This window comes from Scomber scombrus, chromosome 16 (assembly GCF_963691925.1).
Source record: "Scomber scombrus chromosome 16, fScoSco1.1, whole genome shotgun sequence".
In the NCBI taxonomy this organism is placed as follows: Eukaryota; Metazoa; Chordata; class Actinopteri; order Scombriformes; family Scombridae; genus Scomber; species Scomber scombrus.
Window position 1 is genome coordinate 6,465,585 of NC_084985.1, and position 17,269 is coordinate 6,482,853.

At 42.8% G+C, this 17,269-nt stretch overlaps 1 protein-coding gene across 1 annotated transcript in view; it reads left to right on the forward strand.

The window, feature by feature from the left end:
* cica (capicua transcriptional repressor a) overlaps nt 1-17,269 on the forward strand; it is a 43,073-nt gene that overhangs the window by 5,137 nt on the left and 20,667 nt on the right. Inside the window, 4 exon segments of the mRNA XM_062436583.1 lie at nt 473-4,206; nt 6,888-7,164; nt 13,239-13,370; nt 14,600-14,763. Of these exon segments, the coding sequence (XP_062292567.1) occupies nt 703-4,206; nt 6,888-7,164; nt 13,239-13,370; nt 14,600-14,763 (4,077 nt within the window). The 5' untranslated portion in view covers nt 473-702.

A 17,269-nucleotide genomic window follows, 5' to 3' on the forward strand; every position in this document is an offset into this window, starting at 1 on the left:
CTATTTCCATACCGCGTTGTAAGCCTACATTGTGTTTACCCTACAATAAAGGCCTCCTGTTTTCAGTATGTACCTTGTATGGATGCAGGCCTTGTGTAACGTGAGTGGAACCTGTTATGTAATGAATTAATGTGTAATGAATTTGTAGATGAGTCACATTTATTACTACTCTAGTACGACGGTGCATCATTTAGCGGGGAATACATTTCTTTAAAAATGTATTACTCTTTATTTTTCACGAGGCCTGCCGTAATCATAAGGTTCCCACTTTTGCCGTGCTTGTATTTTTTGAATTACTTTGGTGTCACTTGTTTGTGTTTTTTTAACAGATGTTTGATTTTGATTCAAGCAGTCACTTTTCTTCTCAAAGCCATGCAGTTTAGTAGCTATCTTGTGCCGTGAATAGGCTTTGTGCATGTCTGAATGTGTTTGCCACATGAGTAACTCACACTCCCGGTTCCCTTTCTTTCAGAGTCTCTGGAATAAGGTGGGCAAGTGCCGAAGTCGCGCAACAGAGACAAGACAGGATGAGAGAGAGAGGCCCTGGCAGAAGAGGAAAATAGAGAGAAAGGAAGGGAGGAGGCGGGGGGGAAAAGAAGAAAAGCAAAAACGAGGCAGAGCAATAGAGGAACGCCAAGGAGAATCTCGGGAATAAATAAATAAAAAGACTTGTTTGGAGCAAAAGGAAAGCTAGATGAAAAGATGAAGCCGATAAAAAAGCAGGGCCGACGCTCTCCCCCCTCCACGCGGGCCAAAGGGGGGAAGCGTCGTGGAGCGGGGGATGCCCCTGAAGGAGGGGAGAAGAGAGACTCAGACGGGAACAGAGACAGAAGCAGATCGCCGCAAAACCAGACCGCCTCCTCCTCTTTTTCATCTAATTCACACTCAGACTCCCAGGCGGACTCAATCAGAGCGCGGGACACTTCAGAAGGGGAAGGACTACACAGAGAAGGGCTGTCAGAGACGACGGTATCGCTTGGGATGGATTCTGGGAAATTGTTGACATCTTCGGATGATAGGTCAGTGAGGTCGGTGTTGAGCGGTAGCAGCCACAGTGATAGTAGCGGTAGCAGCTGCAGTAACAGTAGTACACCGAGCGCCAACAACAGCCCCAACCCCGCCTCCAGTCGCAAGACAGCCACCTTCAAAGCCCGCGTTCCCAAGAAGAAGTACACATCCGAACACTGCTCGTCTAATACTGTTGGTAACCATAGCCACCCTGCATCCAGCACGCCCCCTCCTCTACTTCTGAGTAGTCACAATCAGGGGTCCACAGGTTCAGGAAGTGACATTAGCATCTCGCAACCTGACGGCAACGGTCAGAGTCGAAGCCTGATGGCCGATTTCCACAGCAGGAACACTGGCAGGGAAGCACCTCAGGACAGCTCCCCGGGACCCCCAACCCTGTCCTTGGGGGGAGGCGAGAGCGAAAGGCCGGTAAAAGTTGAAGGGGTAAGAGAAGGAGAGAGAATATCACCCAGCCCATTACCCCGCTGCTCTTCGACAGACACCGCCAGCGAGCACTCAGCTGACCTGGAGGTAGTCAGCGACGCGCACACAATCACGCCACTGTCTACACACACACCCTCCAGTCTCCCTGATGCACTATCCGATGCCCTGGCCAAAGGGATGAAGAACCAGCGTGTCCTCGCCCGCCAGCTCAGGAGAAGAAGTGACGAGGAGGCAGGAGGAGAAAGGATGGATGAAGGGAGGCTTTCGGACTTGGTGTTCCGGGCTGGCGTGGTCCGTAAGGTCAGCGGTGAATACGGAAGTCTGGAGGTACAACTAAATGGGGAGAAGACGCTGTGTCGTTATCCGTATAGACATGACATCCCCCCAGGGGTTGTGGACATCATCCTAGATGCTCAGCCACCTGGTGTCCACCCAATACCAATAGGAACCCGCGTCTGTGTACCATTCGGGAATGAGGAGGGCAGCGAGGGACAGTGGCAGTGGTACCGAGAAGGCGTGGTGACCCAGGTGGATACACATCCAGCAGTGGCCAATCGTTACCGCGTACTGTTGTCTGAGGAAAGACTTCCCGCTGTGGGTGAAGAAGAGGAGGGCAGGGCTACGGCTGGTGGTACTCAGGCAGTCTGGGTGTCCCGTCAAACACTTCGGCTCTTGGTGCCACCTTGGGACCTGGATCTGCCGTCTGGAGGAGGAAGGGAGGGAGAAGAGGGTGTTAGAGAGAAGGAAAGGGAGCAGGACGATAGGGAGGAGATTGACGTGGAGCAGGAGGTGTGTCGTTTGAGCCGAGGGATGGCACCTGGTGTGGGATCGGTGATGGAGCGAGATATTCCCTACCCAGGCATGGTCCCCGTTTCCTCCACTTCAGTCCACAACATCACTTCTTTAGTAACCCCAACCTCAGTCCTCAGCATGGCTCCTGGCCGAGAGTGGGAAATAGATAAAGACCTTGAGAGGGAGAGGGACCTCCAGAGAAAACAGGAAAGAGAGAGGGAAAGAGAGCGAGAAAGGGAGAACAATGCAAAGCAGCAGCAGCAACAACAACAACAGCAGCAGCAGCAGCAGCAGCAGCTCCACCAGTACATGCCACTCACCCCTGAGGATGACATGGAGGTGACCCACTTCAGCATGGGCCCTATAGGGGGGATTATACCTGGGGCCAAACCCATGGGAGTTCCTCAACACCGCCACATCGTCTCTAAGCCCCCACCCGGCTACCTCAATCCCCACCTGTCCGTGGTGCGGGGCATCGGGATCCCCTCTGCCCACCTCACCCTGAACCCTCACCCCTCTCCTTCACCTGTCCTGATAGGCCTGGACCCAGTAACTGCAGTCATCGCCGCCCCTCAGCTCCCCCCTCTCCCTCCCATGTCCTCTTCCTCTGCATCATCCTCCAGAGGAGAGAAGGGCTCAGGCGGAGGCTCTTCTGGTGGAGGAGCAGGTGGTGGTGGTGGATCTGGATCAGGTTCAACCTCCTCCTCTTCCTCACGTTCCCGCACCCCACTGACAGCTGCCCAGCAGAAGTACAAGAAGGGAGATGTGGTGTGCACGCCAACAGGCATCCGCAAGAAGTTCAACGGGAAGCAGTGGAGGAGGCTGTGCTCGCGCGAGGGCTGTTCTAAAGAGTCGCAGCGCCGAGGATACTGCTCCAGACACCTCTCGATGAGGACCAAGGAGATGGAGGCCAGCGGAGGCGGCCGGGAACGGGGTGGAGCTAGCAGCACAGGAACCCTGACGCCATCTGACCTCCGGCTTGGCGGGGGGCGAGCCAGCTCAGAGTTTGACTGGGATGAGACATCACGGGAAAGCAGTGAGGCCAGCAGCCGCGGAGGAGATTCCCGACCACGCCTGGTCCTCCCCTCCCTGCTCCCCCAGGACCTCTCTCGCTTTGACTTTGATGAGTGCGAGGCGGCCACCATGCTTGTGTCCTTGGGGGGCTCCCGTGCAGGCACACCCTCGTACTCCCCCATATCTAACCAGTCGCCCTTCTCCCCTACCCCATCACCCTCGCCCTCTCCTCTCTTTGGCTTCCGCCCGGCCAATTTCAGCCCCATCACCGCTCCCGCCTCGCTTACCCCACGCCGCCATCGCCAGCTCAGTGGCACTAAAATGGGCACGCCAGGCACCGAACGAGAACGCCACCTGTCAGGAATCGTGCCCACTTTTCAGACCAACCTCACGTTCACAGTGCCCATGAGCCCCAGCAAGAGGAAGCTGGACACGCACCCACCTCCTCCACTGCCTACAGTCCAGGACTACCAGCCCAAACTTGAGCATGGTATAGGGATAGGGGTGATGGTAGACCCCAACCTTGGCCACAGCCCTGCTGCCTTCAGAGTCCTGTCCCCCCAGAGTCAATCCACAACCCCCTCGCTTTCCTTCCCCAGGCCACGTAGTGCCACCAGCAGGCCACCATCCTCTGCTGCCTCCACACCTCCGCCCATGCTAGTCTCTCCTACTCCTCCCTCTCCTTTGCCCCAGGAACCCTCTCCACGCCGCATTGTACCCCTCCGCGATTCCCCAGTCATTGTCCGCAACCCAGATGTACCCCTGGCCAAGTTCTCCGACGGCCCGTTAGGAAGGAGAGAAAGGAGCAGGTCCAGGGAGCACAACCAGCCCCAACACGCAGCTCCACCTGGCCTGCAGGCCCCCGTCCCGATCAACGGAGCCACCACCAACGGTGCTGTTCTTCTGCGCAATCCCACATCCACACTGGTCCTGGTCACCTCCAGCTCGGTAAGGAAGTCACTATTTCTTGTTTTTGTTATATGTGATCATATATACATATCAACTCATGGTATATATTGTCATTTTATTTAAACCTACTACAGAATTTGGACAGAATCCTTTAACCTCGTCCACATTAAAAGATATATTACTCTATATAAAGCCAACTACTTGCATCTTAGACCCTTTTCCCTCCAGATTTCTTAAAGTGGTTTTTAATGCAATCAAAAATATTTTAGAAATCATAAAGAGCTCCTTTTTAGATGGTATGGTCCACCCTGTAAATAGACATGCTATGGTTCAACCCATTTTAAAGAATTTAAATAGGCATGGCTATCTTTTGGATTTCATTGATACTACTACTCTTATTGATACTCTTTATTGGTTCAGTTCTTTATCAATACTTTTATCATCCTTTAAATTAGTGAACCAATTCCAATTCAGAGCCAGGTTTTTTAGGGGCATCCCTAGATTTAAATAATTTTAGAACCATCTCTAAGCTGCCATTTTATTTAAGCAAAATTCTTATAAAAGGTAGTTTCCAACAAGATTTTAGATTTCATTTCTGAAAGTAATTTATTTGGAAAGTTTTAGTCTGGTTGTAGAGCTCAGCATAGCACTGAGATCACTCATTAAAGAGTCACCAATGACCTTTTAATGTCGGCAGATCATCGGAAAACCACCATTTTATTTATTTTATGCCAAAGTGCAGCCTTTGAGACAGTGGACCATGATATTTGAATCAATCGTGTTTTAAAGACACAGCTCTTACATGGTTATATTTGACCTATTTATCCACCTCAAGGCTCTATCCTATGTCCAATTTTATTCTCTGTACACATGCAGCCTGTAGATCAACATTTACAGAGTCATAATGTTTCTTATCATGAACATTTCTTATCATTTTTATGCAGATGACACACAAATTCCTCTTTGCTGCTCTTTTAAACTTTGTTATTGGTATCAATTGTTGGATGGCCACTATTTTTTTATACTATTTAAGTCTGACATTTCACAAATTGGAGCCACACCGCATTTTCTATGAATGATTTTCAACCACTATCTGTAAATGTTGAATCAGTAGCAAGAAATCTAGGTGTAATTTTTGACTCAGACCTCACATTCAAACCGCACATCATGAAAACAGTTAAATCACACTTTATCCACCTCAAAACATGAGCCAGCCCATTCATACAATGCAGAACTGACTCATTATGAGCCAGTGCACAGATCCTTTGGCAGATATTTACTTACTTTTCCAAAAATCCAAATTTATAACAAAGGAGGACTGAACTTTCTCGGTCAGGGCCCCGAAATTATTGAATAGCCTGCCAAAAGGATCTCAGGCTTACAGATTCAGTACACACTTTTAAATCCTTTCTAAAAAAAACTCTCTTTTATGGATGTGTTTTTGTGTTGTCGTCTTTCAGTCTTTTTATTATTTAGTACTCAGGGTTTTATTTTCTCTATTGATTTCCTTTTCTTTTTCTTTACCTTATTCCCTGGGCATCGCTGCCTTTTGTTTGCATGTTTTTAAAAAGTGCTATTAGGTAAATATATTATAGTATTACATTATGTATGAAGTGGGTGACTTCTAAACGTCTCTGGCCTTAAAAACAGTAAAAGATTTGCTGTATTATTTCATTTTGTACAATTTTCTAAGCAAAAACTACAAAAAGTCCTCCTTTTTTTGACTGATACAATAATTTAATGTTGGCCAAAGATTGATTTTGCAAAAGCGTCCACCTCCACTGATTAATTATCTTGTGTGGATATTGTAACCTTGGCTCTATAATTTTCTTTTTTGATGATTTAGAAAACCCATCTTGAAAATGAAATAAAAGACCTCTCCACTGATCTATATTTTAAATACTAACCACAACAGACCATAAAGGTGTCTCTCACAAAAGCAAATGAAGTCCAATAGAGACCCGTAGTCAAGGCAAAAAAAAAAAGACCATCAAAACAACCGTCGAAACCTCTGAAACCACTTCTGCACTTAAAATGATAGCTTGACATGAAAGTGGTGTACTTATAGCGATGTTGCGAAGAATCCACAAGTGTTTGAAAGTCACTGAATGTATTGCTCAACGCTTGAAGACTTGGGTTATGCTGCAGACCTAGTTTGAGTATAGCAGCTGAATCTCAACATGTACATTTTCAATATGATAACATAGAGCTGAATATGATATGTGCTGATATGGACAAAATCAAATATCATGATATATTAGACCAAATACCTCGATATCGATATTAGAACAATATTGTAGAGATGACTGTCGATACTATCAAAAAATATTTACACAATGAAATCTTTGATAAATAATCATCAGTAATGTGGATATAATGAAAAAGTGGATAAAAAGTAAATAACAGAACAGCTACAACAGTCTGGTAAGTTCAGAAAATAACATATGTTACTGTAATGCAGCATTTAAAACCAGGAAAAGACAACTCTGACGACATATCGCGATATTACGATATCCAAAATCTAAGACGATATCTTGTCTCATATCAGGATATCGATATAATTTCAATATATTGCCCAGCCATACGATGATAACATGTAGTGTATCGTCGCTATGAGTCTGCTCTTCAAATACCAAATAAAAAAAAGCATATTTGATGTTCGCTGTCATGTTGGATTAACCATCTAACAAACTATACATCTCTCCTCTCTCCTCTCCTAGTCCTTGACACCAGCCACAGCGGGCCACGCCTCCCTCTCCAGCTCCTCCATCCCCGGGTCGATGTCCACCTCGGTGGGCTCGATCCTGTCCTCCTCCGGATCCGGCGGCAGGGAGAGGGAGAGGAAACCTGAGGGACACCAGGAGGGATCTGGCGGGTCGCTGCCACAGCCAGTAGCCTGTCATCCCACACCGACCGCCCTGCTACCGCTCATACTGCCAGCCGAGTCTCCTCACCCTGCTCCGCGCAAGCAGATCATCATGGGACGCCCGGGGACTGGTAAGGAGGGAAAAGGAGCTCATCATTGCAGTGTTTTGTCTTGTCTGACCTTTGTTCCTTATCAGTCGCAAAAATCTGCTGAGCCACACTTCTCCCATGCTGTAATAGGAAGGTATGGTCATATGGTAGTTTATGTACTCTAGCTTGGTACTTCTCGCTTTCATTATCTCTCTAGGGTTACGGTAGTGTCATCAGAGTGCTAAGGCTATGACTCACGTACACTTTACTATTGTTTGCTTGCAGCGTAAGAAAATAACCTTTGTTCTGAGGACATTTTTTTACCCCTTTGAACTACTTTTTTAGGACATTTTGACCTTTTTATTAAGTGTTTTTTAAATTTTCTTCAAGGTAGATGACCTAAACTTTTTTGTTCTGTATGTGGCAAGCACTTTGCATCACAAAAAATACTTTTATGAAGCTCTTTGATTCATTATATTCTCAAATAAGAACATCAGCTATCTTTTAAACTAAAATGTGTTAATGTGAGAAGGAGCAGTGTATTGTTGGAGGGTGAAAAAAGGGGATCATCTTGCTCTTTCTTCACAGTTTTTATGTTCTCTCTTTTTAAGAATGTATTTGAGCAACATGCGGTTGTGAAAATATTTAGCCAGCTTTGAGCTCGCTGTTGGATGCAAGAAAATTAGCCACTGAGAAATAGAGGTGTTTGGGTTAATCATATACTGTATGCTTGTTTCCATGCCAACGTTGCGATATTACAGTATGGCCAAACTCAGTGATGTTGCTTTGAATATATAAATAAGCTAGAAGATCTTTGCAATTTGAAATGCATGATCTCTCATTTTCTATCATTTTGACACAACTCTGAAAACTGAAAGTGTAATAGATGTACAGAAATTTGTCTCGGTGTTGAGAGATATTGGCAATTTTATAGGTTGTTCAGTTTCACAGCTCTTACTGAAATTAGTGTGTACATTTTCACGTGGCACGGCAATGCAGCTAAATGAGTATTGTTTTAAAAACCCACAAGACTGGCAAAAGCAGATGTGCATTATGAGGCTTTGTGCATGCTTAATTTTTTTTTAATATTTAATATTTAATATTTAATAACCTCCTTTTCTGATTCAGTGGTAATTTTATGGCTTGCTTTTAAACGGGTAAAGTCAACTAAAGAGTGAAACCAGGTTTTCTGAGGCGTGAAAGGTTTAAAATATCAGTCGCTCAGGCAGCCAGCCAGACCTGCTGCTAATTGTGTGTAATTTGTGACTCAGTATGTGTGTGTGTGTGGTGTCAGAGTTAGCGAGTGTGTGTGTGTGTGTGTGTGTGCCGGGGGTGTCACCCTTTTTACATGTGCGTGTGTGCATGTGTGTGAGAAAGAGATAAGGAGTGTTTTCCTGAAACTTTAAAAGGGCGAGAATATTGACATGTCTAGACATGCAAGACTGAGAGCATGAGTGCAACAAGGACATTCACACCTCCTCCTCCTCTTCCTCCTCCTCCTCCTCCTCCTCCTCCTCCTCCTCCTTCTTCTTTACCACATGAACACTCACGCACACACATCTCGGCGTTCCAGACAATCAACAAATTCAGACAGGGCATCAAGGGCAGGTCCAGCGTGATGTGAATGTGTTTCATCGTTCTCAGCAGTTGAAGGAGTAATCGTATTGCCGGTGTGTTGTCATGGATACGCTGTTTCCACCGGTAGAATTAGCGCAGTAAAGCGTTGAGGCCTGAGCTGATTACCGGAGCGCGCTTTTTTATTCCTCTCTCTCTCTCTTGCTCTCTCTCTCTCTCTCTCCCTCTCACCTTCTCTCACATCCACCTGCCTCTGTAGCGTAACGTTTCCTCCGCCATACATTTTTAAAAACACCTAGAGCCACACAGCGGCCCCAGAAACAAACACACACACACACACAGAGAAGCCAGTGGAGGCCCCCACGGCTGAGATCTCTCCTAAATATAGCCCGAGCTCAAGTGCAGCTGCATTAGCATCACAAGTTTCATTACTGTGTTACTCTTTCAGTGCATCTGCAGCCTTTCAGTGAAGACGTGTAGAAGTGAAGCTGAGGTCTCATCTTGTTGCACAGCTCGAGAACCGCATTATTGCTTTTGCACCCACAGGAGTAATTATTTAGAAGGTTCTCCGGTGTTCATGTGTAGTTATAGGAAAGGTGGATATCTACTGTTGACTTATGTAATGTTTCCCACTCAGAGCATCGAGACCCCTCTAGGTGTATTTCTTTAACACTGCGGCATCTTGCTAGTCGTCACTGTCAACGCTTTAAGAGACAGATGGATGGATCTGTGCAGTATTTCTGCTTCTGATATTGAGACTGCCACCCCACTGATATTTTTCACAACTCGCCGCTGTCTGTGCTTCACTGGAATATTCATGCCTCGCCTCTTCTGTGTATTAGCAGGTCCTTTTTAAAAGTTTGAAGAATCTCAAGTCAGATTTAGCACCTTGAAGGATGAGGCTGATTTTATTCTATATTTTTCTCACTTCATGAAAAGTCCCAAAACCTACAGTCAGCCCTCTCATTACTTTTTAAGTTCATTGGCTCCTTCTGCAGGCATAAATCTTTAAAAATTGGTCTCGGATGTATAGTTTCATTTTCTAAAAAGGCTCAGTAATTTAGGCTAATGCAAATTTTGTCCCCCTTTTTTTTGAGTAATTACAGCAGCAGGACACTATATGTAAGGATTTATATTAAGCTACAGTCTCCATTTTAGTCAATAGCACAGAGGGTTGAGAGATATACAGTACTGTGCAAAAGCCTTCAGCCACCACCATCATACAAACAGAAAATACAGGAAATATGTACACAAAATGTAACATTAATTATGAAATATTATTATTATGAATTAAGGTTCCAAGTGTAAGGGGAGATCACACTAAATAAATGGTACTTTAGCCTATATTTTTTCTTCTCTTTTTTAACACTGAATACACATTTCCTGTATTTTCTGGTTGTATTCTAATAAAGAGACTGTGACATAATTATATATATATATAATATAATATATAGCATTGCTAAAACACTAACACTAAGGCTTTTGCACAGTACGGTATATCAGGCTTCATCTACACTGTTAGTTACTTGTTAATAGGATTAATACATTGTTAGTTTTGGTGCTTTTGTGGGATTTAGTGACAATGAGAATAATATAGAATATCACCATCTTTCTCCTTTTTTACAGAGTGCTAAAAAAAAAAAAACGATTTGTAAAGGTTTTGGTCTAATTTGATGTCTTCACACAGTGATATTTAGTCGAGACAGAGCTGGAACGTAAGGCAGACCAAACTGTAATTATGTGTAGTTTGACCACAGCTGTGGGTGGAAAATGCAAGAGTGTTGATTTTGCACTTCCACTGGGTCACATTGTGACTGTCATGCATCTCCTCTCTTCTTACAATAATACCCAGCCGGGTTAATACACTCCCACAACTGTCACACGCTACATTCAGGTGGAAACAGGTTGTTTTTTTTTGCTGGTGTTGTTTATTTATTTTCATTATTAAATTGATCTTAAATCCAATTCAAAGCTAGCTGTGGAAGCTCTGAAAAGGTGTCTTAATTCGGCTTAAACCTGCTGCTAAGTGCACCCACAGAGTATTCAGTCACATCGCTTTTTGTTCAGCATTTCAATTTAAACGGGAAAGGAGACAAATCACCTGAATTTAATCCCCTGCTGGTGTCTCCTTGATGTCTCCTTCCCTATAAACTATAGAGCTGCTGCAGTGTAGCACAGTGTGACTTCTTACCTACCTGTGGATAGCCAAATAAGGAGGAGGAACACGTTGAAATGAGTGTTGTTGTTTTTTGAAATTTTCCCAGAAAAATGCATCATCTGTACTTTTTTGCTGGTAGTGATGTGCGTAAAAAAGCATTTGCATAAGCCTCACTTCCTCAGCTGAAGTTCCTGATGCAAACAGCAGCAACCAGAAACAACCAGTAAGTAATAAGAAGTGCAAAGGTCAGAACGCAGCGATCATAGTCATGCGACACCACGATCAGCATTTTAAGAAAGAACACTGTCAGTCTGGAGGAGCAACTACTACTACATCTAGGACGTATTTACATTTTCCAAGCAGTCAAGCTGAGCGATGTCTGAATCTCCATTTTAGATGAGCCATAGCGGGCGAATGGTTGGCTATATATAGACCATTTTAATACTTTATTTAAAGATTATTAATGGAAACAGACACTGGACATTGCAGTGCTGCAGCATATATTTCATAGGCGGTTTATTTCCACCGAGCCAGACCTGTATGTGGAATACCGCAGTCAGTCCAGGCTGAAGTCTTTATTATATGAATTTACAGCCGGCTCACAAACAGAATGAACCGCTGCTGCTGGTAAAAAAAAAAACAATGCAGCACTCCGCTGATTCTCAGAGTAGAAATATCCAAAAGTGCAGTAGCGATGGCATCAGTAGTAGTAGCTGTTGTTTGTAGTAGTTGTGTTTGTAGAAGGTGTAGTCGTAGTGATAGTGGTTATGGTGTTAGTATTAGCAGCGGTAGTAAAAGGTAATAATAGTACAAGTAGTAGCTGCTTTTAGTGGTATTGTAGTGTGATGATGTGAGCATGTTGTGTTTTCTGTTTTTAAAATGAATTATTCAGGTGAAATTTAATTATGAGCTTATAAAAATAGTTATTTAAGGTTTTATTTTACACATCATCGCTGTGGTGTGAGAACCATTCATCAACAGATTGCCAGCTTGTTTTCAGCTAATACAAATATCTGTTTTCAGTGTTTTTTTTAGGTAATTCAACATGTTTTTAAATGGTTGATAATATACCTTAATCTATCTCCACTTTCACTTCTTGTTCACATGGATGTTTGAGCAGACTGACGTACAGTTTGTGCAGAGTTTGACACTTCGAGGCTGTTTTCATGTGTTTCTGCCGTAGTGGGAAACTTACTATGTGGTCATCTAACATTTAAATATGATGTGTGACATCAAAACTAGTGTGTGGAGCCAAATATAGTTGTATCTGTGGTGTGGAAACTTCAGCCTCCAGTGCACATAAGAAGGAAAAACATCTTGTACCCATTAGTTAAACTTTTAAAATGAACATTATTTGGATATTTTAAAGGCCTTTCAGTAGGGCAAAGGAGTAGATGTGTCATTTTTTTTATTTCTTTTGGCAGTTTTGCCTTATTGGACAGGGGTTAGTAAAGAGGCAGAGAGGAAACAAGCAAAGAGAGAGAGAGAGAGAGAGAGAAATGGGTATGAAATGCAACAAAGGTCCCAGGCTTGAATCAAACCAGGCACATCCCAGTTGTGTTGCGTGCACACATGCATCTGCCAGGTCGCTCACAGAAGATGTAATTTTACGATTTTTTATGACTGTAATTGAACTTTTTTTTGCGGAAAATAAAAAAAAACACTGAAATGTCAGACTCAAATGATTATTCCATGTCTTAAAACTTGAATGGAGGTTGGAGCATTTTCTTCAACACATTCAGGAACACTTAATCCTGCAGTTTAACCCACAAATTCACCAAATTTGGAGATACGTCTGACGCAGAGTTTTATCTCATGTCATGCATCAATTTGAATGTTTTACATGTGAATTTGCATACATACACTAAGCATACTGTATCTGTACATATTCGACTTGTACTCCGTAGTCGTCCTGGCATGAATTGGGTCGTGCTGCTGAGACAGATCATTTGAGAGTCCAAAGCTCGGCAGCAATGTGGCGGCAGTCTAGACAGTGAGTAGACTGGAGTCTGGAATCTCTGTGGATAAAATAACAGGTTCCCTCATCACATCACACACCACATGACCCCTCAACTCTCATTATCCTGAGGGATGGTCTCTCTCTGTGTGTGTGTGTGTGTGTGTGTGTTAGGGAAGGGGGCAGCGTAGGTGACTGAATACACAACTCCATTCATGGCGTTCAATCTCTGGCACTTTCTATGAAACTGTAGTTTTTAGTAGCGCTTTAGCTCATCGCTGGATGTCCGTCATATAGGGTTTCACATGCTGCCAGAGGGCACAGCGCTATCTTCTGTCTACACTCCCCGATACTGAAGTGGATAAACATGATGACATTTCACTTTTTCTCTCTCTTCTTCTTCTCTCTCCCTTCGTGTTCCCACAGTTTGGACCAACGTGGAGCCTCGGTCGGTGCCAGTGTTCCCTTGGCATTCTCTCGTCCCTTTCCTGGAGCCGAGCCAACCAGGAGCGGCCGCCCAGCCCGCTGATGGCCAGCAACTTGTCAATCAGGGCAAAGGTAGAAAATGACCCCACTCCCTTTCTTGCTTGGACATGACATCATGACTTTTTACCCAGAAAGCGGATTTCCTCTGAATATAACCATGTGTATATATATATATAAAACCACACTACTATTATCAACCAACTTTTCTCACTACATAATAAACATAACAGGAAATACTACGCGGGGCTTTACGGCTCAAATAACAACTGCCAAAACACTCAAGTCCAAATGTTGGTTGGACAAACGAGCAGCCAAGTCAGTGTTTCTTAAAACAGTTACGACTGAACTGCAAATCAGCACAGTTGGACTTCACACCTATACACGTCCAGTAATGTTGTTGATGATACTATTTATTGAGTTGTGGTGCTAAATTGTATTTAAAGCCGATTTTAAACTGGCAGAGAGAATTAGCCATTACAAAAAGCTAACTTGAAGACTGCAAAGCTTTGTTTTTAGGTATTTATTAATGTCTTTATGTGTTGTAGACTGATTGAAGGCAGCTTTGATTCATCTTTTAGTTCATGAAATGTCAATAAAAGAGTGGATATGTTTCTGTCAGAGCCTAATGTCACCAGCAATCCAAAGCACACATTTATTTAATTTTCTAAAACATATGAAAAGCAGCAACCTCTCACATTTTATTAAACCAGAACCAGTGAATCATATGTTTTTTTTTTTTTTTTTGCTCGTGAAATTACTGAAATGATTCATCTATTGTCAGAATAGTCTGCAATTACTTGTCATTTCAGATGTCTACTATTAAATAAGCCGAAGTCATGTCAACCAAAGCAATTTTCTGCCAGACAATTTTCTATTAAAGGATGTACAAGCATATAACACCACTCTCTATATGGTCTTCTATGCATTCACCCATCTCAGTAAATGCAACAGAAACCTTGGCTAGGTTACAATGGCTTCAGAAATGAAGGCGTATCTGTAATAGCCGAGAAAAAGGAAGCAAGCTTATTAAATGGTTACAATAAACAAGACACCTGTGAAATCCCTTTATGTGTTAAATGCCTTTTAATTTACTATTGTGGACCGTTCTTCTTTACTACTGCAGCAGATTATAACATACATGTGTCCGCAGCTTGTCACGCCTCCCACAGACAGTTACACAGCCGGCAAGAATAGAGCTAATTAACACCCAGACTGTATGAAGGCAGATATGAGATTTACATATGTCACCATTACATGCTCTTCAGCTTTCAAATGGCGTCGTCTTCTTTTTTTTTTTTCAGAGCCTCGTTGTGCGGTCGCCTTGGTGAGCGACGGGCGATCCACCGGCCCTCCAGACTTAGAGAGAGGATCCCCGTCATGCCCACCTCCCCCGACCAATGACAATCCTCCAGCAGATAGAGGCGGGGCTGACAGCGAAACCGAGAGCGACACAGATGACCCGTAAGTACAAAGTTGTGGTTTCTTTTTTTTATTTGTCACCTTTTAGCAGCATTTTTTCTCCCCCTCCCCTTCCTCCTCCTGTTCGTGTCAAGTTCATGAAGCATATGAAGGTGCTTGATTTTTTTTAATTGTGAGATGTTTTCTGCAAATTTAATTTCTGGAGCACTGAAGATTCAGATTCAGAAAGTAATTCAGCAAAGCGTACGGCGTAATTTGAATCAAGAGAAGAAGAGAAAGAAGCACAGATTTGATTTAAATGCAGGTGTAGAGTAGCGACCTCCAGTCAGGAACAGACAACAGACAATCCAATTTACATGCAAGTGCAATATTTCATCTGTTATATATCTGTTGGATAAACTCACTGACTCACTGGCATACATACCGCTTCATTAACATTGTATCCAGGAATCTATTTTTACATAACGTCTATCAGTATGCATGATTTACAAACTACTTATAAGGGTTGGCAAGATGAACAATTCAAAAATATCTTAAAGAATAGTTTAAAAGCAGCATCAGGTTTGTTAAAATATACATTTGAACAAATATTTGCATCATTTAAAAAAACAAACAAAAGTAAGACTGAATGCTCCTGAAAATGTCAAATGGTGTAACCACAAAATAATGATAAATATTAAACATTGTATCCACCTACAGTGTATTTAAGTGGACTTATACTAATAATTACTTCATTTTAAAAATAACATTAAATTCCTGATCTCCATGGTAACCCAGATTAAATGTAATATTTAGATCAATTGTATTCCATTACCTTTATTTAATATAAAAAGTTATAATGTAAGATCATGCCAAACTAGTTGATATGGTGTTTTATTGAGAATTTAGTGTTTTTAAGCAAGTTGAATTATTTGGTATTATTTGTTTTTTATGGTTACACCACTTAGACATTTTTGCCATAATCTTCTTATATATTCTCTCAAAATGGATTAAAAGCAGAAATTTGATGCCGGGTGCCACAAAAAACAACAATGTGTGCAACTTATTCATACGTTTATTTCCACATTTTAACCTCAAGTGTTAATTTCATGTTTTTCCATTAAAAAAAACATTTCTGCAGCTCGGTTTCATTATTCCACATACTTCAAATATGAAGCAGCAACAAAACAAAAAGTGTGGTCTACGTAACCTTTGTTAACCTTTTGTTCTTTAAAAAGCATCATAACATATTTTGGTGCCGCTTGTAAAATGGTGTTAGGTCGTTTTGAGCAAACACTCACATACAGTGCATCCCCAGGGTTTGTTTCCTTTCTGCAACTCTTGGTATGAGTCAGTGTAAAAAAAGGCAGATAGTAACCGTTGATTATATTTACACTCAGTTTGTTAGTTTGAAGTTTTTAATCCCCCGCTTCAAAACTTTCAAGGGTGCTAAACTCAACAACAGGTGTATTAAAAATCCACCTTTGACAGCAAACTCTAAAGAAACTAAACTTTTTCTACCAGCTGAATCAATGTGTGTGTGTGTGTGTGTGTGTGTGTGTGTGTGTGTGTGTGTGTGTGTGTGTGTGTGTGTGTGTGTGTGTGTGTGTGTGTGTGTGTGTGTGTGTGTGTGTGTGTGTGTGTGTGTGTGTGTGTGTGTGTGTGTGTGTGTGTGTGTGTGTGTGTGTGTGTGTGTGTGCTGAGAGCTTGTGCAGTCTGTGCTTGCTCATTCCTCTCTCAGTCTCAGGCTGCGTCTTTGCGTCTGGCTGTGTGTTGTTGCTCTTTCAGAGTGACTCAGACGAGCTGCGTGGCTGTCTGGCTGGCTGGCTGGTTGTGTGGTTTTTTGAATGTTCAGGGTCACTGTGCTCACAATGGCCGCCGCCACCGCCACGGCCGCTGCTGCTGCTGCTGCTGCCACCGCCACCAAGAGAAATGCTTCAGCAATCTCTGTGTGTTGCAGCGGTTACACTTGTTATCTCAGTACATCTCTATAGAGAGAGTGATGGTATTAATAAAAACAAAAACAACACATTTGATAAGATTTGAGCTCTTTTTTTTTTTTTACCTCTGTTACCCTGCTTCTAGATTAAATGCTCCCAAACAGACAAATTGAATTAGTTTTAATTCTTTGCTCCTGTATGTCTATTCTCAGTCTTTTAGCCTCTTTCTTGTCTTTATTTGTGTGTTTTTAACCATGCCACTAGATATGAAGCACCACTTTAGTCCAGACACAATATATACAACTATTGCTATGAAATGGCAGAAACTCATGTTCCCCTCATTTCTAATAAATAAATAAATAAATCTGGTTTCAGCTTCTCAGATGTGAATATTTTCTGGTTGCTTTAGTCTTGAGTGATAGTAAACTGAATATTTTTAGGTTGTGAACTATTTGTTAGGATTTGTGAGACATTTTTCAGCATTTTTTGCCATTTCACGTACCGAAAAACGAATAGATTAATGAAGAAAATAATCAATGAATTAATCGATAATGAAAATAATCATTAGCAGAGCCGCTAGCAGGACTCTTAGTCTAATTATCCTCATGCAGGCCAACAAACTGAAACACACAC